This window comes from Dipodomys merriami, unplaced genomic scaffold (genome assembly GCF_024711535.1).
Source record: "Dipodomys merriami isolate MVZ:Mamm:240054 unplaced genomic scaffold, mDipMer1.0.p SCAF_5, whole genome shotgun sequence".
Lineage (NCBI taxonomy): Eukaryota > Metazoa > Chordata > Mammalia > Rodentia > Heteromyidae > Dipodomys > Dipodomys merriami.
The window spans coordinates 41,227,338-41,254,127 of record NW_027206068.1 but is presented as its reverse complement, the minus strand read 5'-3'; the positions used below and the strand labels follow the sequence as shown (position 1 = coordinate 41,254,127).

General features: G+C 36.3%; 1 protein-coding gene across 2 annotated transcripts in view; it reads left to right on the top strand.

Moving 5' to 3' along the window:
• Positions 1 to 26,790, top strand: part of Cdk6 (cyclin dependent kinase 6) — a 187,634-nt gene that overhangs the window by 28,045 nt on the left and 132,799 nt on the right. For both annotated transcript variants that reach the window (XM_069996497.1, XM_069996496.1), the window contains one exon: positions 14,942 to 15,077. In XM_069996497.1, coding sequence (XP_069852598.1) covers positions 14,942 to 15,077 — 136 coding nt within the window. The remainder of the gene's footprint in view (positions 1 to 14,941; positions 15,078 to 26,790) is intronic.

The window sequence follows — 26,790 nt, the reverse complement described above, 5'->3', positions numbered from 1 at the left end:
CCAGAAGAATATTACTCAGCCTGATCCCCCACTTAATTTATCAGACTTGGCTCAGGTTATTTCCAAAACTACAGTACACTCTCTTATAAGACAATTGAATGTTTTTGTTCATTTATTCATTCAGCAATCATGGCTGAGTGCCTTCAATGAGTCAGGTATGCTGTGTAGTCCTGGCTTTGGATATGGGAGGATGGAAGGAAGACAAAGTAAGGAGCATGGAGAATGTTCACCTTTTTTTTTCTACATCCTCCTGTCTACTCCGACCATTTCATAAAAATGAGTGAACATTTTTAAATTATCAAGCAATCAAACTTATCTTTTTCTTTTTTTTCTTGTACTTTTTGTGTCATTTTGAAGATACCGTTGCTTAACTCAAGGTTGCAGAAATTTATACTTACATTTTTCATTTTAGATTTTACATTTATATGCTCTGTGTTGATTTTAGTTTTTCTGTATGGTGTGAGGTTGGGATCCAAACTTACAGTTTTGCAGGTGGGTATCCAGTTGTCTTAGCATTATTTGTTAAAAAGACCTTTCTCTCCCCAGTGGCTAGTCGTGGCAACCTTGCAACAAATCATAAATAGCATAAATACAGTGGCTAATTTCTTATTTTCAATTCAATTCAATTCAATTCTATTCTCTCTTTTTGCTAGCAAACACTGCCCTAAGTACTTCAGCTTATAAGAAAGGCAAGGCTTGCAGTGGAGAAATATATTCTCTGACTTTTTATTTTCTTTTTCCAAGTCTCTTGCATTTCCATATGAATTTTAAGATCATCTTGTCAATTTCCACTGAATAGTCATCTTGGGTTTTGGTGTGAATTGCATTGCAACTATTTGGGAAGACTCGCTCTTGAAAAATATCAAGTCTTCCAAATCTATGAATATGCCTATCTTTCTATTTATTTAGAAGTTTTTTTAATGTGTTTAATCATTAGTTTGTAGTTTTTGTTATACAGTGAAGTTTGTTAAACTTATACCTTAAGTATTTTACTCCTTTTCATGCTTTTAAAATTGAATTTTCTTAATTTCTTTGACTTTTGATACTATTTTCTTAAACCATTTTCCTTCTTTCCTTTCTTCTTTCCTTTCTTCCTTCCTTCCTTCCTTCCTTCCTTCCTTTCTTTCTTTCTTCCTTTCTTCCTTTCTTCCTTTCTTCCTTTCTTTTTCTTTTTTCTTTTTGTTGGTTGTGGGGCCTGAACTCTGGGTCTAGGTACTGTCCCTGAGCTCTTAAACTCAAGACAAGCACTCTTTTTTTTTTTCCATTTTCTTTTTTTTATTTATTTTTAATTTTTTAATTTTTGGGTCCGGTCGTGGGGCCTGAATTCTGGGCCTGGGCGCTGTCCCTCAGCTCTTCAGCTCAAGGCTAGGGCTCTACTACTTGAGCTACAGCACCACTTCCAGCTTTTTTCTTTTTGCTCATGTGGTGCTGAGGAATCAAACCCAGGGCCTTATGCATGCAAGGCAAGTGCTCTTACCACTGAGCCACCTTCCCAGCCCCAAGACAAGCACTCTTATCACAGAGCTACTTCTGGTTTTCAGATGGCCAATTGGAGATAAGAGTCTCAAGGACTTTTCCTGTCCAGGCTGGCTTCGAACCACGATCCTCAGATTTCAGCCTCCTGAGTAGCTGGGATTACAGGTGTGAGCCACTAGCACCCTGCTAACTCTTACATTTTTTTACAACCCCTAAGACTTATGATATAGCTCTGCCTATAGTTAGTGGGGGCAAGAACTGTATATTCTTTTGACTTCAACTCACTATCTTACTGCTGAACCAACTTCTTCTGTCTCTTGTTTCAGCTTCTTAGTGGTTGTCTAAGTCTAGTAACAATTTTCCATCGTCGGTGATGCAGTTAGAAAAATAGGAGCCGTGTGGTAAATTTTTCAGACAGCTCCATCTATTCCCATTTTGGGTAGTAAAAAATGTGCTCTCTTTAAGAAATGATACTGATAGTAGATGGTAGGATATATTTTACATCTTTAGTTGGCAACTTTCTCTTGGGGCTCTAAAATTATTGGAAAGTTTACAGTCCCCTGAAAACCAAAGGTCTGGCAACACTGCTGTATCTCATGAGGTGGCACCAAGTCCCCAAAGTCAAAAGCCTATGAGTCATCCTTGGCATCTCCTCCTTTCCCATCCTTCCACCCCCGCTGCATTCAGACACTTAACAAGTCCTGCCAAGTCAACCTCCTAAATATTTCTGGAATCTGTACTGTCCTCTCTGTCCTCACACTGCCAGTTCTTCAGGATAGGCCTTCTTTATTTTTCTTGCACTCTTGCAGCCACAGTCTCTGTTTGGTCTTTTTGCTACTGTTCTCCTTTTACCCATGGCATCAGATTGAGCTGTTTGAAAATTAAAATGTAGATGTCCATCTTCAGAGGGTAAAAATTGTTGCAGCATGCAGTTTTTTTCCCCCTTAAAGTAACTTGCTGTTTGCTGTTTCCTTATAGCAAGTAGCCATAGTAGTTGATTTTTGTCTTATGCTTTCCTACCCGTGTAGAATCTGACCAGCTTAAGATCATTTATTTTCTTGAATTTTTCTACCTCTTAATACATGATGCATTGCATAAAATGGGCAATAAATAGTTGTTGCTTAAGTGAATTTGTTCAGGGTTAGGATCAAATGTGTAGCGTTAAGAACTTTCACTGGCCACAGTACAGGTGAGTACAGTTGGGAAACAGGATAAAGGCCTTCTGTGAAAGACTATCCCAAAGAAGTGAGTATCTGAACTCTGGAAATGGCAGTGCTGAAATATTTAGGTGGTAAAATTAGTTTGGATGTACGGGGAAATGTTGGAATCTAGGATTACTCAATGATTTCTGGGCTAAGAAAGTTGTGTAGTGATATCATTCACCAGTGGGGTAATGTCTAGCTAATGTCTAATCGAGGTGTTCAACATATTAGTTGAAGTTGTCTAAATGACAACTTGAATTGGAGTTTGGAGAGGCAGATGTATTGTAGAGTCACCAATCATTACCAGGACAGAGAACATCCAGCATAGGCCATGTAAGGCCTGTGAAATCATATGGTTTCACCCTATCAAGACAACTGCAGGAGGGACTCGGAATTCAATGAATTTAGGAACTTTCCATAGCAATGTAAAAATCATAGACAAAGTGGCCCTTGCAGAAAAAATGTTCCCCTCCCCTGCTAGTTGTTCCATGAAGCCGTGACTATAGAGGATTGCCTGTAACCAACCACAGTTGTCTGTTATTGACTGTAGGGTAGTGCATCGGATAAGGAGGTACGTGAAACTCTAGGAGTTAAAGGTCCAGATCAAGTGGGAAAAGAGAGGCCTGTGAAGGATTCTAAGTTCAGTTTTGGTTCTATGTCTTATCTTTCCTGTGAACCAGAATACAATATGAGAATACACATTTTATTATGATACAGAAAGAATTCTGTGAATTTGCCCATATATGAAGTCCCTGGTGCAGTCTCATGCACTTGTTGTAAATTAGAGAGATGATGATGATGTGTGTGTATTCTCCCTTTTAGGATGGTTTCAAAACAATTTCTTAGTGGTTACCCAGGAGATTATAATTGAAATCTTAAACTTACAACAATTAACACTAACTTGGCTTTAATAGTAGTATATAATTTTTCCTTTATGTTGTTATTGTCACATTACATCTTTATGCATTGTATAGCCATTAACATAAAATTGTAATTATCATACTACACTGGTCTTTTAAAATCATATAGAAAAATTGAGTCAAAAACCAAACTGTAGTTTAATTAGTTTATATTACATACTTTGTTTTTTTTTCCTTCAGACTTTTTTAAGATAGAGTCTTTTGTCCTTTCATTTCAGATGGATACATTTAGCATTTTTCTTTATATTGTGCCTTCACTTTTTTGTAGCATAGTTTTTCCAGATACAAGTTTCTTGGTTAGTCGTTTTTTCCTTCAAGTACTTTAAAGTGCCTTCCATTACCTTCTTCCCTGTATTGTTTCTGAGAATGAGTTGGCTGGTTATCCTACTAAAGGTCTGTCGTCTATGATACGGGGTTAGCTTTTGCTTTGATATGGGTTTAGCTTTTGCTTTCAAGATTTCTCTTTGTTTTTGTCTTTGATAGATTGGTGTTAGTATATATGGATGGGTGTGTATCTATTTGTATCATCTGCATAATCTGCATGTAGCTAATGAGTCTGCAAATAAATGACCATCAAAATAGTGCTTAATTTAGTTATTATAACAATAGTAATAATGGCGAATCATCTATCAGTATAGTTGTTATAGAATGCTTCAAAAGTCAAGCATATATTCAATGTATGCTATGCTGTCAGGAATTCCATTAAAACGTTAATTTTTAATAATAGTTCAGAGGCCTAAGGTAAGTAAGAAATCAGTTAAGTAAGAAGTCAGTTATCAAAAATATGTACTTATTTGTAAGTACTCACGTAATATGTCTAGTGGTGTCCAGTATAAGATGTTTTATGTATGGTTCTTTGCCAAAAAAAGACTGCATTGTAGGAGATACAGTTGTAGCCACATTTACATATTCTCTTGTGGGCTTCTGGGGTTGTTTTTGTTTGTTTTTTCCTAGTACCAAATTTTAAACTCAGAATCTTGAGCTTGCTCAGCTTGCTGGCTTAGCTGATGCTCTAAAGATATGGCTGGCTCAGCCATGCCTCTATCCCAGTTTTTTAAGTGATTATTTTGGACATGGAATCTAGGTCATCTGCCTAGAGTGGCTTCAGATCTTGATCCTCTGGACCTCAGTGTCCTGAGTAGTTAGGATTACAGACATGAACCACCATTTTAAAATTAACTTATTAGTTACATAAAGAGGGATTCCATTGCTATATGTCTACATATGACATTATATTTCAATCAGTCTTAAATGCTGGTTTTTATACGGACTCTTTAAAAAAATCCATGTTTTAGTTGATTGCTAATACCTTATTATATTAGAAAAAGTAATACATTCTCAATCATGAGACCCAGCTGTCTTGCTATTTCATTTTTCTATTCTGTTCTTTTGCCTGTGTTTTCTCATCTAGAAAACAACTCTACCCAACTAGGCAGTCTCTAAATCTCCCTGTACTTATAATAATAATCCATTGTACTTATAATAATCCATAAGTTTTCCTTGCAGAATTTTTCTTTGGCTTGTATAATGATAGAGTAATTTAAACACTTTGTTGTGTCCTTTTCTGTTTAGTTTCATGATACTTTTGTTAACTTTTTTTGGGGGGAGGGGTCGTGGGGCTTCAACTCTGAGCCTCGGTGCTGTCCCTGAGCGCTTCATCTCAAGGCTAGTGCTCTACCACTTGAGCTTCTATACTGCCACATGTTTTTTGAGTGGTTTATTGGAGATAAGAGTCTCACAGACTTTCTTGTCTGGGCTGGCTTTGAACCGTGATCTTCACCTCCTTAGTAGCTAGGATTACAGGTGTGAGCCACCAGCACCTGGCTCTGTTAACTTTTGAAATTTTACCCAGGTATCAGGAAAATAATTTTATTCTTACTGTATTAATTTTTTATAGTTATACTGGAAAGGACTGGAAGTTATATGCCTTCCAGTTACACAGTAGTTTTAGTATATTATTATATTTATTATATTATTATAATATTTTTCTTCTGCATCAAAATTAAGAATTTACACTGTTTACATAATTTTTAAAACTACATTGTCAGGTTTGATTATTAGAATTTTCTTATTAACTAGAAGGATGAGGAAAACTTGCATGAAAAAGTCTTTCATAATTCTCATTTTAAGCAATAGCTATTTTAGCCAAGTACCTGTGGCTCATGCCTGTAATCTTAGCTACCCAGAAGGCTGAGATACAAGGATCAAGGTGCAAAACTAGTCGGGGCCTGAAAGTCTATGAGTCTCCTATTCCAACCACCAAAAAGCCAGAAGTAGAGCTGTGGCTCAAGCTGTAGAACTCCTACCTTGAGCAGTGGCAGCTGAGAGGCACAGTCCAAACCCTAAATTCAAGACCCCTAGTACTCTCATCAGCAAAAACAAAACAAACAAACAAATACCCAAATTTAAAAATTCATTTTGCCTTTCTTTTCTGCTTTTCTCTTTCTCCCACATTGAAAGTTAAATTCAGGTCCTTACTCATCGTGGGCACATGCTTTATCCACACTATACTCTCAGCCCTGTGAATTTTTCCTAATTAAAAATGAATAGTTTGCATTGTAGGCAATTCCAGTATTTCATAAAATGCTACAAATAGCAAAAAACATTTTGCACTCTCATTACCTATAGATACCTATTCATATCTTCCTGTCTTACTGTTTTACTATTTTGTTTACATCTGTGGAATCATAATATGCATACTCCAAAATCTGCATTTTCTATTAATAAAATATTATGAATGCCTTTCATGCTCAATAAATATGAAACTTAATCATTATCATTTCAAGAGCCACATGGTATCTCTCTCTGGTTCTCTTACCTCTGTAAGTGTGCATGTGTGTCCAGAAAGGTCTTTATTCCTTTGTATTAACACAATGCTATGTTCTCATTTCCACCTACCCTGTATGGTTTTATCATTAGAATTTTTTTTTATAAAATGCCAAACTTGAAGGGCTTTAAATAGTCTATCACCGATACTTTCATTTTTCTTTAAATTACTGCTGAAGTCTGATTTTTTTCTAATTTAGTCATGGTCATCTCTGATTACTCAAAAGCAACTAATTTTAGTAGCTGTCTCATTAGTTAAGAAGCTAATCATAAGTACCTGAGTGAATTAGCATTGGGATAAATGTACTTACCTAGTAAGTAAGGATGTAACTGAAAGATTTTTGGCTTATGGTATAGGTAAAGCCAGGTTGGCTTTGTTCTAAGACGGTGCAGACAGTCTTCATTGCAGACGGCTGCCTAGTTTTGGCCGTTTCATCGTTTTTCCTCAAGAGAGGCCCAAGCTGGAGAGCAAGGCTTTTATAGGTCAGAAGTGGAAAGAGAACTAAATGTTGAAAGTTGTCCAGAATGTTCCACACTCTATCTGACTCAAGCCAAAACTGTTCACTTTGCTTTTAAAAATATCACTGAACTCATATATTCTTGAGATCAGAATATCTTTTTTAAGCTCTGTTGGATGAGTTGCAATGGGTCATTTTTCTAACTAGTCAAGGGAATATAAGAAGGTTGGAAATGAACAGTCCAGCTTAAAATTTTTTTTTTCCTGTGAACTTTCTGGGCATTTCTTTTTCCAGCCTCACATGTAGAGTATATATAGGGATCTCCAAATTTCCTAGTGACTATAGAGTGTATCTTTGCTACAGATAGTTTTCTCCATCTTTGACCCCATCTTTCGTGAATCCCTGATGCTGTGGCTGTGTGCCGAAGTAGGACAGAAGAGGTCAGAAAATCAGATTCTGATGCCAGAGAGTCTGGCTCACAGTCCCAATTCCATCACTTACGTCCTGTGTCTTTCTGCTGCTGTATCTTCTTTTTGCTTGTTTTTGTTAATTGTTGGCTGGTACTAGAGATTGAACTCACTTACTACTAAGCAAAGTGCTCTGTCATTTAAACCATACTAGCATTCCTTTTGGCGTAGTTTGTTTTGAATAGAATCCTAGCTTTTTCTCAGTTGGCCTTGAGGACCCCAATCTTCTTACCTCAACTACTGGAGCAGATAGGATTCCTGGCATGTGCTACCTCACCAGAGTCTTGTTTACTTGTATTTAAACAGTTGTTAAGATAAAAATTTACATACTATAAAATTCACAGATATGCAATTATGTGATCACCACAATCTAAAGTTAGAACATTTCATCACCCTAGAAAGAGACCCCATTCTCACATCATTGATTCTCCATTCCTCTACCCACTACCTACCTTGAGTTCTACCTAGGCCATCACTAATCTCCCTATCTCTAGGATCTGCCTATCTCTGGACACATTGTATCAGTGAATTCATGCAGCCTTTTGTGACTAGCTTCTTTTACTTATAATCTTTTCAAAGTTTATCCATGTTGTACCGTATGCTGATACTAATTTAATTTTTGTTATCAAATACGATTACATTATGTAGCTGTATTTATCATTTCTCCAGTCATCAGTTGGTAAACATTTGGGTTGTTTTCACTTTTTTTGCTATTATGAATAGCTTTACAGTGAACATATAGTTACATATGTCTGTTTCTTTATCCCAGCAATGAGTATCATCTCCCAGAGTTACTGTAGTTATTTTTTAAAAAAATCAAGCCAGACACAGGTAGCTCATACCTGTAATACTAGCTATTCAAGGGGCTGGGATCTGAGGATTATGTTTTGAAGCCAGCCCAAGTAGGAAAGTCCATGAGACTCTTAACCACCAAAAAGCCAGAAGTAGAGCTGTGGCTCAAGTAATAGAGTGCTAATTGAGCAAAAAGGCTCAGGGACAGTGCCTAGGCCCCTGAGTTCAAGCCCCAAGAATGGCAGGCGGACACACACACACAGTCAAAATATGTAGAAGTAGCTAATGATATAGAGCCAATTAACAAGTAGTAACTAATAAGTGCAATACAGTATTGGCTTCTGAGTCAGCATTCAACATCAGTCAAGAAAGGTGGCTTTCTCAGAGTGCTATGTTTTTCTGATGACCCTCTCTTATGCATTGGTCCTGGCTTTCCCTTAAGTTATAATTTTGAAATTTTTCATTTGTTTTATAATGCTGCACTGGGTTTCAGAAAGAGTTAAAAGAATAAACAGCAGTACCAGAAGTGTTATCAGTTCCATGTTTACCTTTAGTTGGCTAATCTGTTTTACATTTTTGGGGTCCCCTTCTCACATCCCACCAGATGCCACAGAGTTTGGAATCTCTTAATCTATTCACTCTCTTTGGGACCTTTGTTTAGGTAAAGTGGTTGGTTGAAATTAACTGTTGTATAAGGAAACTGTTACATTAAGTGGTAAGAAGGTAATGATCCATTTCTGAGCTCTAGCTGGGGTCGATGAGTTGGTTTTTATTATGATCTAAATTGAATAGTTACTATTTTTCTCTATTGGTAGGTTCATCCTTTGGGTAGAATTTCCTTCATGTTCTTTTGAACTTGTACAACTATTTTATATTGGAATTTGTATTTTAGCAAAAGTACCAGTTCACCAATTAACTGCCTATGTTTCCTTCTTGTCTTTGGGGCTCCGAAGTTCAAATACTTTGTACCTGTTACCATTTTCTTCCCTAAAAATCAACCAATAGGATAATGTTGTATTTTTTTTTAACTCTAACGTAGTATTTTCCTTTTTCTCATAGTAGCGTGCAGTGAACACAGTAGAAACTACAGCCTCATTCTCCTCTCTGCCTTTAAATCAGGCAAAATGCATTGGTAGTTTGAAGAAATGTTTGATAATCAGAGAGTGCCACTGGTGCTTGCTGATAGGTAGGGCTATAGAAGAAATTTGAAGTCTTTTATTTAATGTACATTTTAAGAATTTATCATAAATATAAGCCAAGAGATATATCTGCATCTCATGTACCAATTAAGCCACGCTAAATAGTTTATTTGAGGCCTGGCCAGTAGCACACCACTTTTGTTGCTGATCATGTCCTAGGAGTATGTTACCCTATACACACATTTTACTGTTTGCTCTATTTTCAATATTTAGAATAGCGCAAATCACATCTTGTAAACTTGCTCACTTCAGGGGATTCCCATTTCATCTGTAAAACATTCTTTGGTTAACAGGTCCAGCCACAGTTGCCAGGTGGATGTAAATAGAAGCTGAAAGGAGATTAATAACAACTCTAAAAATGAACTGTAAGAAGATGAATTATGGAACTTTCTTATGAAGACACTCTTTAAGGCTGTGGGAATAAAGTGATTTAGTAAACAAAAAATGTTGGCATTGTATTCCTTTGTCAGATAAGGATAGGAGCACAGGGCTTTTACTGTTAACTACTTTAGAGTAGTAGCTAGTGAGAAGGTGGTTGTTTAATTAAGAGTTTCAGGAGAGCATTCCTTTGCACATTGACTCAATCCTTGAATTAATTGAACTCTTATCCAGGGCACTGGTGGCTCATACCTATAATCCTAGCTACTCAGAAGGCTCTGATCTGAAGATCACAGTTGGAAGCCAGCCTAGTCAAGAAAGTCCAGGAGACTCTTATCTCTAATTAACCATCAAAAAGCCAGAAGAGGAGCTATGTCTCAAGTGGTAGAATACCAGTTAAAAGCTAAGGGACAGGGCATAGACCTTAAGTTCAAGTTCCAGTGCCATCACACACACAAAAAAAATCAAACTCATTATTATATCATTTTTAAATCTTTTTTCTTCCCTCATCCTGTTAGCCATTGAGTGCTTTCCTGTTTTAGGTTCTGTATTCCTGTATGATGAATTTATCCCTCTGTTATCTTCCATGGTCTGCTTTTTCTTCGTAAAATACCTCTCCTCAAACCAAGAACTTCAAATCTAAATTCTAGGAGAAAGCTGTATGGCTTCTTTGAAAAGAGGGATTTATGTTCTCTATTGCTGCCAAGTGCTTTTGTGCAGTGGACATGCAGATGGATGAGCCAGTCTTGGGAGGGACTCATTCATATTGAAGATATTACTGTTAAATTGTGTGTTTGAACTTAGTTCATTTTGTCAGTCATAGTAGATATTATTTGAGGGCAGATGTTGATGCTATTAAGCCAGCCATTTAATCATTTCAAAATATTTACAGATGTCTTAGAGTATTTTTTGTTGTAAGCAATGAAAACCCTATTCAGATTGGGTAAGCAAAAATGTTACATCACTGTTTCAAGTAATTCATAAATCCAATGGGTAGCTCAGGCACAAAGGGAATCAGATGATTAACCAAGGTCATCCAGATTCTCATGCCTCTGGCTATGTCTTGTGTTGGCTATGTTCTTTACTGAGTCCCCACTAGAGTGGGGACCACGACATCAACAGCAGCCATTAACAGCACGTTTTTGCCTTGCCAGTTTGGGAATCCTGTTGGAAAGAGAGCTTTATTCTGCTGGGAGTTAAAGCAAAATTCCTAAAATGGATTCTCACGATCCTGTCCATCCCTCTGTCTTGCCAGGGATGCTCATGTGCCATCACTGGGCCTCTGTTTCCCCAACCACATTTCTCATGTGTGGGGCATAAGAGATTCGGAACAAAGTAAAAGGATGGTTTCCAGAAGGTAAATGGTTGCTGGAAAATCAAAGACCACCTGTAATTGGCTGTGATTGTTGGTAAAATGAATTTACTTTAATATATCAGTGGCACCTGGTGTTTATAATTTATTCAGTACTAGTTCATAGGTTTATATAGTTATTTGTAGCTTTACATGTAAGTCGTCTGTCTGCTTTTTTGGCAGTACTGAGGATTGAACCTAGGGGCTAGTATGCACCAAGGAAGAGCTGTGCCATTTGAGCCACACCCCAGACCAGATAGAGAAGCTCTTTTAGATAATACTTGTCTTACATCTGTTGCAAACCTTAAAACTGGGCATAATGCCTGCACATGGTAGATTTTGAGTAAAGTTTAGGTGCTGTTAAAATAGTGATTACTTTGTAGCAACATGCTCATTATCGTTGGTGGCAAATACTTCTGGAGCTATGTCATTTAGTGTTGGTGAAGAAGCTATGTATACACAATCCCTACTCATACATACAGAGAACACCATGGACAGTATCCAGTAGTGTGGGGCTCAGTGAAATGCATAATGAACAACTTGGTGCACACAAGCCATAGCTATAGAATTACTATGGACTTCCAAGGAGATTAGAGAAAAAAAATATTCCCAATTCCAACTACTGGTTCTAGTTCAAATAAAATTTTGTTATGACACTTCGGCAGCTGTGCCAGATAGCTCTTAAAAAAAAAAAACTGACCGGAAAATAGTCCTCATAGAACTTCCTGTGACAGATCCAAATGTAATCATAACAAATAATACAGATTTCTCTTTTATTATAGCCACAATAGAAAGGCAAGGGTTGTGTTTACAAAGCATGTTGACTGGGAGAATTTGGTAATTTGTAATCTTTGGAAATCCCAAACAAATTGGATGTAATCCCATCTATTAGCTGAAGTCAACTGACCAATGGAATAGATCCCAAACAACAAGTTAAATTGAGAACACGAACAGGAAGCAGTCGTTAAGAATTACAATGGGTAGGATGCAGAGTTAATTCAGGGAGATGTTTTGTTATGAGGCAATTACATCACTGGGACAGCTGGAAAACTGAGAACTGTGCTGGACCGCAGTGCTTGTTCTCTGCCCTGCAGCTGGAGGGTCAGCACAATAGAGACTGCAAGAGAACTTTCTTTATGGGATACTTAGGGGCTTGGCTGACTAAGTTGTGAAATGATAATGGTCCATCGGACTTGTTTGGGTTGCGACTGTATAGCTAAACTAGATGTACAACCTTAGTAAATACTGAAAACCATTTTTCCCTCTTATTTTTTGAACATTTATTTGGATCATGTTATGTGAAGTTCTAATGGGTAAACACTGAACATAATTTTCCTCTGAAGGTCATCTGAAAGATATTTTATTCATCTTCAGTATAGTGTTATTATTCCATTTTCTTGTGGAATTACATTCAAAGTATAATCATTGAATGGAATTTTTGTTGGTTTACTGAATATCTAGCCAAAAAAAATAAAAACCAAGAGCTTTAGAAAGTCATAAAACGTTGATTAACAAGAGAAAACTTATGGTGGCAGTTGCTTACCTTCTGTGTTTATGTTCAAATGTTCAGACCTGTTTGGTTCATGTGTTTTGCAAGTGTAGGGGTTATAGGCAGCCTAGCCACATTCCTCATTGATTTATATAAATATATTACAGATTGTTAACCTCTAGCCAAATACCAGGCATTTCATTTCTTTGTTAGCTCAGTTGGCATTTGTGAAACTCATTTGCTGCTTATTGAAATAAATATCTTTTATCAACCAAACAACTGTTCTTTGATTTGGGATCTTCTAGAAGCAGTCAAATAAAAAACGATCACGAGTAATTATGTTGTAGAATTTATAAGATTAATATTTGCAACTAATTGCTTAAAATATTATTTTCTACCCATTAAGACTAATGTAGTTATCAACTTTTGCTACAGTAGCATTTATTAAGCAACTAAATCACACAAACATTCATATTTTAGTCTACATGTCTTCTCTGAAGTAGTGGGTCTATAGGATATTGATGGCCAACATGTTAACCAAAAAGGAGAGAGAATCTTATATAGGTACTCTTGGAATGTTTTTTCCCCTGATGCTAATTATGAACTTCCAAATTTCCTCCAGTTATCAAGTTCAAAGATCTGTTTTCATAAATTTCCCAAATGCTTTTTATAGTATACATTTGTATGTTTTTTTATGGCTCTGTCTTTAATGACTCCATTAAATGGATGTTTTTAACCTAATCAGAATAGTGTTCCAAATAAGACACAGTAAGGAAAAATATTACTTAGAAATAGACATTAAAATGTAAAATACAGAAGATTTGGAAGTAGATACACATAAAGGAAAAATGAAGTTGATTTTGTTAATTTAATAAAGTTGGAGAAGTCACCCCAAGCTACCCATAACTGACCAGTAGTTGGATGTGGCTGGAAGTGTATGTAGAAATTGCATATGTTATGTTCTTGTCCCACCAGATTTAGTTTAGTGTTTTTTAGATTCTCTTAAAATTAGTTTAGATTCATAAGGAAGTACCAAATGTCAAGAAGTCCATATAGCCCAAAAAACCAATGAGTATTAATAAAAGTAATACACAAACCAGAAGTGAGAGTGAACTGTGTTTAGTTGGTCTGTGTGCACATACACAATTCTTTTCTTTGAAGAGGGTATTTATCCATTTTTTTAATGAAAAAGACAGGAGCAGCATTTTATTAGCATTTTATTAACTTTCTCAGTATTTATATTACATTCTTCTCAGAAGTTTACTATAGATTGCTTATGGCTGCTTTGTTTAATTCTTCAAATATTCAGTGATAATCTCTTATGCCAATACTGCATTGTGGTTAGACATAAAGTATGTTTTGTCCTTAAGGTTGAAGGTTATTTTGACTACTGAAGGCTTTTGTTTTTTGTTTCTAGAACTTAAATCCTGAATTAGTTGTATGATTTTATGGTGAAACTGAATTTTCACAGATCCAAACTTAAGTACAGTATCTGTTAATCTGTATTTTTAATCATTGAAAGATGATACAGTGTACCAGTAAAGTTTTTTTTCTGTCCCCTTCCTCCAAAAAAAGAATTTTATGAATTTCACAATGTTTACATTGTAGTATGCTTTAACCTAACTGAGGAATAAATCCATTATATCGATACTTAACAGTTTTTATGGTTCCATTTAAAAATATTTAAGGTGTACATGTTCAACAATTCTGAAATATATTATGCTCAACAGTATGAAATATATAATGCCTTAGTTATTTCAGTTACCATCTATATAGTAGCTCAACAATACCTCAAGTATATACAATTAGCTATCAAAAAATTTTAAAGTTTTCTAAAATTACAGTGTTAATATATTTGGAAAGTTAACATGAATTCATAATTTTTTTCTCTTTACACAGAATTAATTTGACTCACCAGAATGTGTCAAATGTCTTAGAAATAAACTCATTCTCCATACTTGATGATACTTTCGTTTATAAGCATGGTTACGACCCCTTAAATTCTAAGAAAATCTTCATTACAGAGTCTAGAATCTCTGAAGAATGTCTTAAGCTGTGATCTAAAAAGAAGCAAATTTTGTCTCTCAACGACAAGTTAAAATTATGTCCATCAACATTCTACCTAAGGTCTTTACCTTAAGCAGTGGTTCTTATTCTCTAGTCATTTGACTCTGGCTTGGCTATGAAGGATGTTCTCCAGCTTAACTTTCACATTAAAGTATCAGGTCTTATTAGGTATCTTCACATATGATCACACATGTGAGTGACCTGTGCCCTCTCCCCTTCCCCATTATGTAATAAAATTGAGAGATAGAGCTGGAAGACATTCAGGTTACTTTTTTTTGCTTATTCCCACCTACTTAATCTCTTGTTTGTCTTCTAGGTTGTTTGATGTATGCACAGTGTCACGAACAGACAGAGAGACCAAACTAACACTAGTGTTTGAACATGTTGATCAAGATTTGACCACTTACTTGGATAAAGTTCCAGAGCCTGGAGTGCCAACTGAAACCATAAAGGTACCATGAAGCTTCTTTTTGCCTTGTCAGGCAGTTCACAGTTACAGTCTATTAAACAATAGCATTCTTTTCTTATAAAAAGTGCTAGAATTGGAGCTTTTAGAATTCAATATATGGTTTACAATGTCAACTAATTAAAATATTCACAGAATTGGATGACTTCTTGATCATTAAAGTAAAGCAAAATAATCCTTTAGTTTTTAATGCTAATTAAAATTAGTTAATAATATCTATTGGTACATCATCTAACCTTAGAAAGTATAGTGTAATAAATATAGCTGGTGGTTTTGGACCATGGTGCTTCATGGTCTTTAAGAAACATATTTTGAAACCTCATTCATGAGCACATCAGTATGATAATTGCATTTTAACCTTAGGACATACCTTTAACATGTAATTCTGAATTACTAGTTGTTTGGCCATTTCTGTTATTTTTTTCTCATTCATGTAAGCCTAAATTCCAGCCTCTTGGGATTAAAAAAAAAAAATTTAAATGCTTTCTTTGGGATTGGATGCATGGTTTAGTTGGTAGAGCGCCAGGCAACCAATGAATGATAGTATCTGATACTGAGTTCAAGTCCCGGACTCAGACAACAGAAAAATAAATAAATAAATAAATAAATAAATAAAATGCTTTCTTGCCTGTCAAGGTGAGCAAGGTAGATACACTGTATTGACTACTGTTTTTTTCCTTCTTTATGTCTTACTAAGAAAAGCTGCTTATAAAATTTTCCTGATATTACTTGAATTCTACTCAACTGACCTGCCCAGAAAATCTGTTAGATTTGTACATATAATGTGTAGGTCTTCATGAAGCTCTTTTTGCCAGATAACTTTTTATACTCTTGTTAAGGAATAAATTATAGATTTTAGCATCATTTCATGTAGGAATTAATATCTTCTCAACAGAGTAAGAATAATGTCTTTAAGTGATAGCTAGAAGATGTTCCCAGATACACTTAGTATTTGTAGTAATACATCATTTCTCCTTTTTTTCTTTTTCTTTTTTTGGTCGGTCATGAGGCTTGAACTCTGGACCTGCGTTCTGTCCTTGAGCTATTCAGCTCAAGGCTAGTGCTCTACCACTTGAGCCACAGCATCACTTCCAGCTTTTTCTGTGTATGTGGTGCTAAGGAATCGAATGTAGCGCCTCACGCATGCAAGGAAAGCACTCTACCACTGAATAACCTTCCAAGCCCCATGATTTGTTCTTTTGGTTTGAGGTCAGTAAGTATATTTTCTCCACCTGGTTTGCATAAAACAGTGTGGTGCTCAGCAAGGGTCTTATTTCTTCCTACAAAGTTGCAAAGACATTAAAAGCCCCCTAAATGTAGGTATTTCTGATCACCTGTTCTTGGCCCTATTCCCACTACTACTATTTTCCTTTTTCATTTATTCCATGTTTTTCTTTTATCAGCTTGTTAAAAAAAAACACAAAACTGTGGTCAAGATGGAGACAGAGATTTAGACCCTGTTTACTTAGCCAGTTTTTATATTGGGCTAATCACAATTCTGTTAGTGTGATCTGTGTGGCCATTTGTAGATAATAATTCATCCAACCAATGAGCATGGGAGGTTTGTTTCTTAATTTATTTTAAAAATGACTTCCAGTACCTTAAAAATAGACTACTACTAAAATAATCATTTGCACTGGGCACTGCCTATAATCCTAGCTACTCAGGAGGCTGAGATCTAAGGATTGCAGTTTGAAGCCAGCCACTGCAGAAAAGTCTTTTATCTCCAACAAACTACCAAAAAGCTACAAGTAGAGCTGGGCTCAAGTGGTAGAGTGCTAGTTTAGAGCAAAAAAATGCTCAGAGACAGCACCTAGGCCTGGAATCTAGCCCCAGGACAGACAGGTGTATGTGCGCGCGCGCGTGCGCACACACACACACACACACACACAAATTATTCACTTTACCTGATACATTTTTAATTTCAAAGTTATTTTATGGGGTGTCATAAAAAAAGTCAAAGTAGTCATATACTCATAGCATACATTGGCATGTCCATGGGTTTTTTTTTCCTTTAAGCTTCATATTAAGTTCTCATATCTTATTAAAGTCTTCTAATTAGCATATGTGTAATGATTGATGTATAATGACTGATAAGCCAGTATACTCCATTAGACTAAAGCTGGATTAGAAACTAGTAGAAATGAAGTGGTCTGGGGAAATTCTCAAACATGGGTGAGGAGGCTTAAGCAGGATAAGGAAAGAACAGAAAGAGAGGTTAGTGGCCAAACTGCCACAGATGGAAGGAACTAGGGAGTGGTTGAGCCAGGATTGGGGGCGGGTGTTACCAGAACATTTGAACTTGCTAAAGGTTTTATGACTTTTCCAGTCTATTGCTAGGGAAAAGGAGTGTCACTTCATTTATGGTAAACTGGACATTCTCATGGAGACTGTTAAATTTCTTCAGCCATCTAATTCAGTATCCCCATTGATCCTGTAGAGACCATTTTTCCTTGTGGGAGTGATGGTGAGGTTGATGGCTCTGGTTTATGCTTTAGTGTATTGATGCTTTCTTAGTAAGATATGTCCAAATGAAATATTTAAAACAGCTTATGTTAGTTATGTTACTTGAATACTTTTTTCTAAGTAATCAGAAGTCATTTTTTGTCTTCAGTCTTGATTTCTAAGTTTTCTAATATATTTTCCTTTTTTTATTAAATTCAAGATTTTTTTTCTAATATGAAGTCTTTTGTACTTTGAAGTTATTGTTGAAAATATGAATAATCATTTAGAAGCATGATGAAATCAAAATGGTTTTGGCTAATATATAATTGATATAAATTTATTTTTAGCAATCACTTATATCTTGTTTTGCTGATTGGTAACTTTTAAAAAATGGAATATTGGCTACTTCAGTGCTGGTTAATTGAAGTTTTCCAGCATACTAGAGAACGGAAATATTTTGTTATACAGGATTATTTATAGGAAGTCTCAGTAACTTCATCAAGTTAATATTATCATGCTAAAGGACCTACTGCAAAGACAAAAACCTGACTCATGTAATTGTAATCCCTCTGTACATCACCTCTATAATAACAATAAAGTAAATGAATTAAAAAAAAAGAACAATACAATTCCCAAAGCTCCCACCTGCATAGAAAGAGAGCTTGTTTCTACCAGCCATAATGAAAAGACCTTTGAAAACTTTTGGTCTTAGTACTGAGAAAGAATCTGTATTAAAGGAGGTAAGGGAGATTTGAAGAAGTAATGACTGGAATGGCATCAAATTTAATAAAAATAGAAGCCCACAAATTCAAATTCAGTGAACACCAAGCAGAAGGAAAAATTGTAATCACACCAGACTGGTTCATTCATCTTCAGAATTTGGAAAATAAAGCCAATCATGACTGATACCTGTTTAAAAGAGAAAACAGATTCTTTATATAGAATACTTTTCAGAAGTTTGTCTGGATATACATGTAAAAATGTTTATTGAAATTACTCTGTGCAGGAGAGATCTATGCTAGGCAATTTCTGGACACCAAGCTGAATTAGAGATGAACCTACTCTCAGGGTGCAAAAGAAGAAATACAAAAACAAAAGATAAAAGCACACAGAAACATGTTTATAATTATTTAACACACTATGATTATTTCAATAATTTAGGGAGCATTTTCAAGTGCAAACAGATAGACCACTTATTTATAAATAACTACAACCTGTATCTGATTTTCTTGGCATTATGATATGAAAATATTTTCTAAAACATTTTTGAAAGGCTGCAAATCATAGATATAATACTGACATTGTCATAGATATAATGTTGACATTCAGAACATACCAGATATAAACTACTTTAACATAAAATAGACATAAAACAGAAAATAAGGATAAAACCTTACATAAGATCATGTAGGCTAAGGAAATTTTCCTCCACCAGCTGTCCTCCACTGTTTCTATGGCACTGTTTTCCTGTTATGTAGTCACTGAAACTCAGGATGTTCTCATGTATATCCAGAGCACAAATTGCATTAATATGCAGAACTTGTTCAAAACTAGTGTTCCATAGTAACTATAATATTATTAATGTTGGGATGAATTCTTAAGTTAGTGTACCATTTCATCAGCATGTTCCTTAGAAAAGAACCCATGATGAACTTACAAATATCTTGTAACAGTTTTTCAAATATGTAGATAACACTTGTTTTCAGAGGAAAACAAAATACAAAAAGCCACACCATAAGCTTTAAGTAGCTGTGAAAGCTGATAGTTTGCTGAATTTTAGAGGAAGTTCTGTTATTAATGAATAGTTTTTATGTCAGATTTTGGTTGTTTAAGTTAAGGATATAGGCCTGAATTGGACATTGGTGAAATCTCACAAAATTAAAGTTGGAGGTGGATCTTTCCAACATTATAAATATACCTTACTCTTAAGTAAATGAAATAAGCACACTTAATAACAGTTCATCTTGAAGTTTTCATTACATTTCATTTCATTACATACATCTCTTTTCTCAATATTCTTAAAGTATACATATATATATATATATATATATATATATATATATATATATATATATTCTCAGTTGACAATGACACACCCATAAAGGAACCAGTTGACTGCTGCAAATATAATGTTGCTTCTAGTGTTATCACTAATATATCTTGCTTTCATCTTTCTAATTCAGAATATTATGTTTGGTTCTATTTAATTGTAAAAAGATCCATTGCTACATTTATTTAATTTTTAAAATTATTTGATAATTTAATTTTTATCATCTAGGACTTCCATACTTAAGTTTATGAGGTAAAAATTGATTTTGCTTTGATTATTTTTTCCTTAGGATGATAATAAGTCTGTGTGCTTATACAGCACCTACACTTGATGGGGGATTTATTTTTTAAAAAGTTGAGGAGGGGCTTTAGGTTTTTATTTTTCCTCCATGATTTTGTCTGTGAGAGTCAGAAAGAATTGTAAATGAGTTCTTTCAACATTTTACCCAAAAAGGGAACTATATCTGGGAAGAATTATGAATGGACAAAATATATCTGTGCCTTCTTTTAATGAATCATTCTTTGGGTTTTTGAGTTACCTATACAACAAATGCATTATCTTTCCGTGGATATGACCTGCCTTCTCAACTACTTACATACTCTTTGAGAGCTTACCTAGTTGTTGTTCCTTGGATTCTGTGTGCATGTAATACATATGATAAAACTGGCGATATAATTTTCCAGTTTAAACTACTAAAAGCCACACATATCAGCAGCCTTTCTAAGATAGGACAGGGCTCTTAGCTCAAGACCATATGGCCTCTTTTGGTGATTCAGTCATGAGATTAAAATTATTTTTATGTATTTCTATGATAAATTAATTTTATACAGCTTGAGAGCGCCAGGAAAGTTCAAGGTTTATATGTCTGTGTGGGTTATTTTCTCAGGGGATTAGATTTCACTTTATCTTCAATTGAATGTTTCTTAGAGATTTCTGTTTTAATATTTTCAGTAAGAGATAAAATGTACTATTAGGCTTATTTTACAAAGCCCAGGCTTCAGAGACTGACACACACTCTTAATAGCACCTGTTTTCTGCCTCTGGGAAATATCTGTTTTCATGACTAATATCTGCTTGCAATAAATAGTGGCTCTGATGTCACTATGGGATGCCCAGGGCCGATTCATCTTTCTCCATTTGACATAATGCAAAGTGGCTAACTGGTCTTCTGTCCTAGGGAAGTACTACTGATCTTCCTTCCTTCTTACTTCTAAAAAAGGGATTCATGGCCCGTCTGGCTCCTGGTGGTCTCCACTTTCCCTGAATTAGGAGCAGGTGATTTGTCTCATCTTTGCAGGGGACAGAGCAAATTAACATGAAAATATCACTTCTCAGAAAACAAGGCAGGCTTGAATGCCCTGTCACTACTGGTCATTAGCCATCTGCCACCAACACTCATACTCTGTTTATCACATTTGAAATTCAGAGCAGATGTTGCATAATAAGGTGATCCCAAAAACAAGGCAAGAAATTCAAAGAACAGATACTCCACAATAACAATACAGACCTTGGAAAGAATTTTTTTTTTAGTCAGATATGTGACAAGATGAATTGAATAGACTGTATTTTTTAAAGCATACACATACCTTTCTAGTATATTCTCTTTATATATTAATAGAAAAATTTAAAAGGGAGTACACATGAAAAATATGTGTACTAATTTTAAGGGTGACTATCCCTGGGGGTTGAACTCAGGGTTGCACATATGCAAGGCAAATACTGTACCACTTGAACCATGCCCCCATACTAAGAAAAGTGGATTGTTGTAATAATTAGTATAAAGGACTTCATAGGCCAGTCATGTTGATTTTACTGTGAGATGGTGTCCTTGATTTAGAGCAGTTTCACGTAAAATAGTTAATTTCTGCTATACAGATGGATTGCCAAGGCTTTGGCTTGACACTAGCTTTTCAATTTATTTTTTTCTTAGGACTCAAGTGTGCATATTTCCTGTATTATTTCCCTTCCCATCCCACTACCTCACTGACCGTGGCTTTGCCTGGCTGTGCCCACCTTCCTCTTGCCTCTCTAGCTTTAGTCACAGGCCTAGTTCTTACTATAGCCTGCTACATTAATGGGGCATCTTATAGAACTGATGATAATAATGTCTTACCTAATTTATTCCTGTATATTCTAGATCCATAGAATGCTTTATATAATAAGAATTCACTTACAGTTTATCAGCTATTGTGTCTAGAGATAGTCTGTTTTTCTAAAGAATAGTCATCCCAGTTTACAACTGGAACAGGACCTATTCTGTGGAAATTCAGCTTCTGAAATAGTCCTTTGACTAAAAAAAAAAAAAAAAAAAAAGGTTTTCTCCACATAAACTACAACCTTACACCCTCTTCAACTGCCCCCTTCACATGTACGCTTTAGGGGACTTTTTGAAAAGGAATATCAGATACATATGGTTAAGCAAAAGGTCAGTAGCTAGTCAAGAGAGTAAACAGGGTAGTGCCAGTATCTGGCCATTGACTGCAGTGGGAGAGATGATTGGAAGATTAGTAAGTCAACATGGAGTACACTCCACACTGGAGAAAATGCTGAGGGAGTGCTCACTACTGTAGTAATTCATACTCCTAAACTCTTAAATTCATGAGCTGGTTACTACAATCCTTCATTCATGTGTTAGTAATTTCTATTTGTTCCCCCTACTCCATCAGAAACACATATTAGGTTTTCTAATGTCTTTCACTCCAGGTGACATTTTTAAAGAACTTATTATTCAGGGTAATCATTTTCAGGTAACGTAGATTTTTGACAACTGTCCCAGAAACAAAAGTTATGTAAATTTCTAGTTCTTTGTAGTAGTTGAAAACTTTTGTAGGGAAAGGGGACAAAATTATGCGAACACCTGATATTCTAATTACAAACTACAACAGATTTATTGAGTGATTTGTCATCCCCTCTCCCCAACAGGAAATAGGGGTTACAAGAAAAAGAAAGTACATGTCTTTCTAATGGTAACTAAGACTGACTCACCCAAATAAATACTGACTCACTAAGTAGACACATGGCACTAACTTAAGCTAATAACAGATAAGTTTAGGCTCTCTTTAGAAAATGCTTCCTCATGTTAGGCATTAAATCTGTTTATAGAGACATTAAAAAGCTGTAGGCACTATATACTCTGCCTATATCACCATGGTGACAGATAGCAGAATGATGTTCTGTTCCAAAGAGGGATATTCCTCATCTAAATTTAACATGTGCTTAATCTCCCTGATTACAGTTTCCTTATTTCCTCCTTCCCCCTTCTCTCCCCCCCACTGCCCTCCCCCACCAATGTTGGAGCACCAGAGGCTTTTACTCTGACCATCCCAGCTACATATCCTTATCTATATATCAGGCAATACTATTATGACCTGCAAAGAGCAAGACAATCCATTGAGGCACGGTTAAAGGTGACAAAAGAATTTTATTTACACTATTTACTCCAAAAGAGGGGCCTGCAACTACCTTGTTCTGGGTTACCTACCCAGAACCAAGAGCAGCCTTGACCACCAAACCTCCAAGTCTCCATTGGGCATCCCCAACTTTTATTAGTTGGTCTGCAAAGATCAGTCTGTAAACCTCCAACCCCAGACCTCCAAACCTCCAAAGCAGAAGGCTTTTCCTTTTGCTTCCTCTTTCTCTGCAGGCCTCTCCACACTTCACAGACCTGCCCTGCTCCGTTCTGATAGGAGCCTCTCCACAGACCTCTTTGCAGGCCTCTACACAGGCCTTCCTTGCTCTGCTCCAGTAGAGGCCTCTCCACAGACCTGCCCTGCTCTGCTCCTATAGAGACCTCTCCCCAGGCTTCTCTAGAGGCCTCTCCTCAGGCCTCTCTACAGGCCTGCCCTGAACTCTGCTCTGGTAGGCGCCTCTTGCAGTCTTTCTCCTCCTGCTGTCTGTCTCCTCACCTCCACCCTGCCAGCAGCCTATACATAGGCTGTGCCTCTCCCCAACTCTGATGGATCTAACAGTTGAGGGTCTAATGGTTTCAGCTACCACTCATACCCCTCCCCCAAGCTTCCCACTGTCCAACCACTTTTGACAGCTCAGTGGGGCCATGAAGTCAGCCTCTCCATGTCTTGCACCCTCCAACGGCCTGGTGATCTGATGGCTGGGCTATGATAACAGTGCAGGGCTGGCTTTGGTCCTGCTGGTGATTACAATACCACATTTTCTTTTTATTTATTTATTTATTTTTTGGGTCCAGTCGTGGGGCCTGAACTCTGGGCCTGGGCGCTGTCCCTCAGCTCTTCAGCTCAAGGCTAGCGCTCTACCACTTGAGCCACAGCGCCACTTCTGGCTTTTTTCTTTTTGCTTATATGGTGCTGAGGAATCGAACCCAGGGCCTCAGGCTTGCAAGGCAAGCGCTCTACCACTGAACCACCTTCCCAGCCCAATACCACATTTTCTTAACTTCTTCGTAGTGCTTAGCTAAATCCCAGTTGTTTTTTATGTTTGTTTTTTCGAACTAGAAAGAGAGGAACTTGAAATCAGAATTTCAGTCTATTACAGTATCTTCAGGACCACCTTACTACCTGGAACATAGAAGAATGCTTTCCTAATTCTACTAAATGTGGAAAAATAAGCCTCCAAATTGTCTTCTCATCACATCTACTTTGTGCTCTTCTTTTTTTTTTTGGTCGGTTGTGGGGCTTGAACTCTGGGCTTGGGCACTGTCCCTATGCTCTTCACCTCAAAGCAAGCACTCTACCTCTTGAGCCACAGCACCACTTCTTGTTTTCTGATGGTTTATTGGAGGTAAGAGTCTCATGGACTTTCCTGCCTGGGCTGGCTTTGAACCGTGGTCCTTAGATCCTCAGATCCTGTAGGGTAGCTAGGATTACAGGCGTGAGCCACCTGTGCCCGGCTTACTTTGTGCTCTTATACATTCAATTCTTTATGGTGGGCAAGGTCCACTATATATAGTATATGCCATAGCAAAGAATTTGCTTAGTTAGGTTGGTTTAGATGTAATTTAAAATCAGTAACTGATCTCTCAAACTATACAGAATTTTCTTTTTTAGTATAGAATTGACTTAACTAAATTCCAAAAGTATTCATTTCCAATTGTACTGTGTTAATCATATTTCAAAACATAGGAAATGAAGTTTAATGTTGAGACTAATACTTATCTAGAAGATAATCTGGTATTTATGAAAATTTTAAAATATAAACATTGTTTTCCTAATATATCCACCATTGAATACAGAAGTCTCTCCCATCCCTCAGAGGATAAAAGTATTTTTGAAGTAATTTAGAAATACTTCCCTCTGTATTACTTTTTTTTGGATATTTAATCTTACCCAGAAATTTCAGGTATGTTTGTGGAATGTGGGAATTAAAAAGCATATAGCTTCACTTTATAGTTGCTATTTGCAGTATTATATCACTGAAGTCTTAGTTGCTGGTAGGCATGTAAAGAACCCATCTGTCAACTTATCTTAGATAGGATCGTATTCCTCATTCCTAAGCAAGGTAGAAAACATTAGTCAGTCTTTTCATTGCAGTTGAGAAAAAATTGGTTCTGGCAAATATTTGTTGAATGAATAAGTTCTTTCACAGAAGGCTTATAATAGAGCTTTGCAAACCCAATGGAGCCAGTTATGAAAGTCAGATGTCTCCAGCATATAACTTTGTTGCAATTCCTGTCATTCTGATTTTTTTTGGTCACCATTCTATAAAAGCAAAATTCTTCAAAATGATTGACTCTGTTGAGCACTCAGATGTGGAGAGCTTACACAGAATTTGTGTATTTTTAAGTATAAATACTTTGAATATAAAATATTTAATTTCATATTCTATTGGTGTATTAGTAGTATATCTATTTCATTATAATACATTTAAATTTATTTCTTTTGTTTAATTACACATATTTAAATCTGAGATTTCATGCCAAGTGTCTGGGCACTGTGACATTTGAAGTCTTAAGTAGTAAAAGAAAATTTCTTTAATATTAGAACCAACCAATCAGAACTCTAATGTTAGAAAACCCTAGCAAGTACCATAAAGTGTTCAGCTTGATTATGTTGCCTATAAAAATATACCAAGCCCAGCAGACCTTGCAAAAATGAGTTACCATCTAATAAAAGGTTGACAAAGGCTTAGGTAAAGACCGTGTTCTGTTTCTCTCTCCAGTATGCACTGTTTCTCCAAGTATGGTTAGTGAATCACATCACTATATGTTTAGCACTTGTGGTGTTCGAGTAAAATGCTAACTTACCTCCCGTTCCCAAGTGTGAGTCCCAGGAGGGAGTTTCTAAGAAATCAGTGAAAGACTTCCCTACTGTGACACATGTAACACAAATGGGAAATTTAAAATATGTCTCCCTTTTGTCCTTTTGTTTTAAGATGACTCAGCCTGTACATAGAGGATCAGAGGTCTTGAAAAGTGTTGGGCATGGTGGTTCATGTCATCTCACCATGCAGGAAGATCTGGGCTACACAGTGAGACCTTATCTTTAAAAAATGAAAACTTGACCCATTGCAACAATGAGATGTACAAGTCGTTATGTCGAAAACAAACTTTAAAACTTTGGTGTGGGGGTGGGAGGGGGCCCGCAGGGAGGATTGGGTGGGGGGGTTGGGGGAGGATGGGAAAGGATGGGAAGGGGAAACAAAGGAGGAGGCTACAATACTTGATAAGAAATGTACTCATTATCTTGCCCATGTAATTGTAACCCCTCTGTGCAGTATTTTCACAATTAAAAAAAATGTAAATAAAAAAAAATGAAAACTTGAGAGTCTCTAAGCCAGAGTCAGGGGTGGCATTCAATTAAATCCCATCCATATGCATAAAACTTGTTTGAAAGCGCTGAACTTGGGGCTGTGTGTGGGTGTAGTAGCATATACTTGTAATCCCAGTTACTTCGGAGGTGGAGATGGAAGGATGACGGTGTGAAGCTGGTTTTGCCAGCTTCTTAGCAAGACCTTGTCACAGAAACAAGCCAGACCTTGTAGTACATTCCTGTGGTCCCAGATACTCTCTGAAAGTAGAGGTAGGTGAATTGTTGGAAACTAACCCAGGGCAAAAGCACAAGACCCTATCTGGGGAAAAAAGTAAAAAACAACCAGCCAACCAAAAAAACAAACTTTCATCTAAGGGACTAGGTCAGAAAATGGCCTGAGTAGTAGCTTGAGGCCCTAAATTCAATCCACAGTTAATCACAAATAATAACTTAAGAAAATAATAAAATAAAAGCATTCCTTA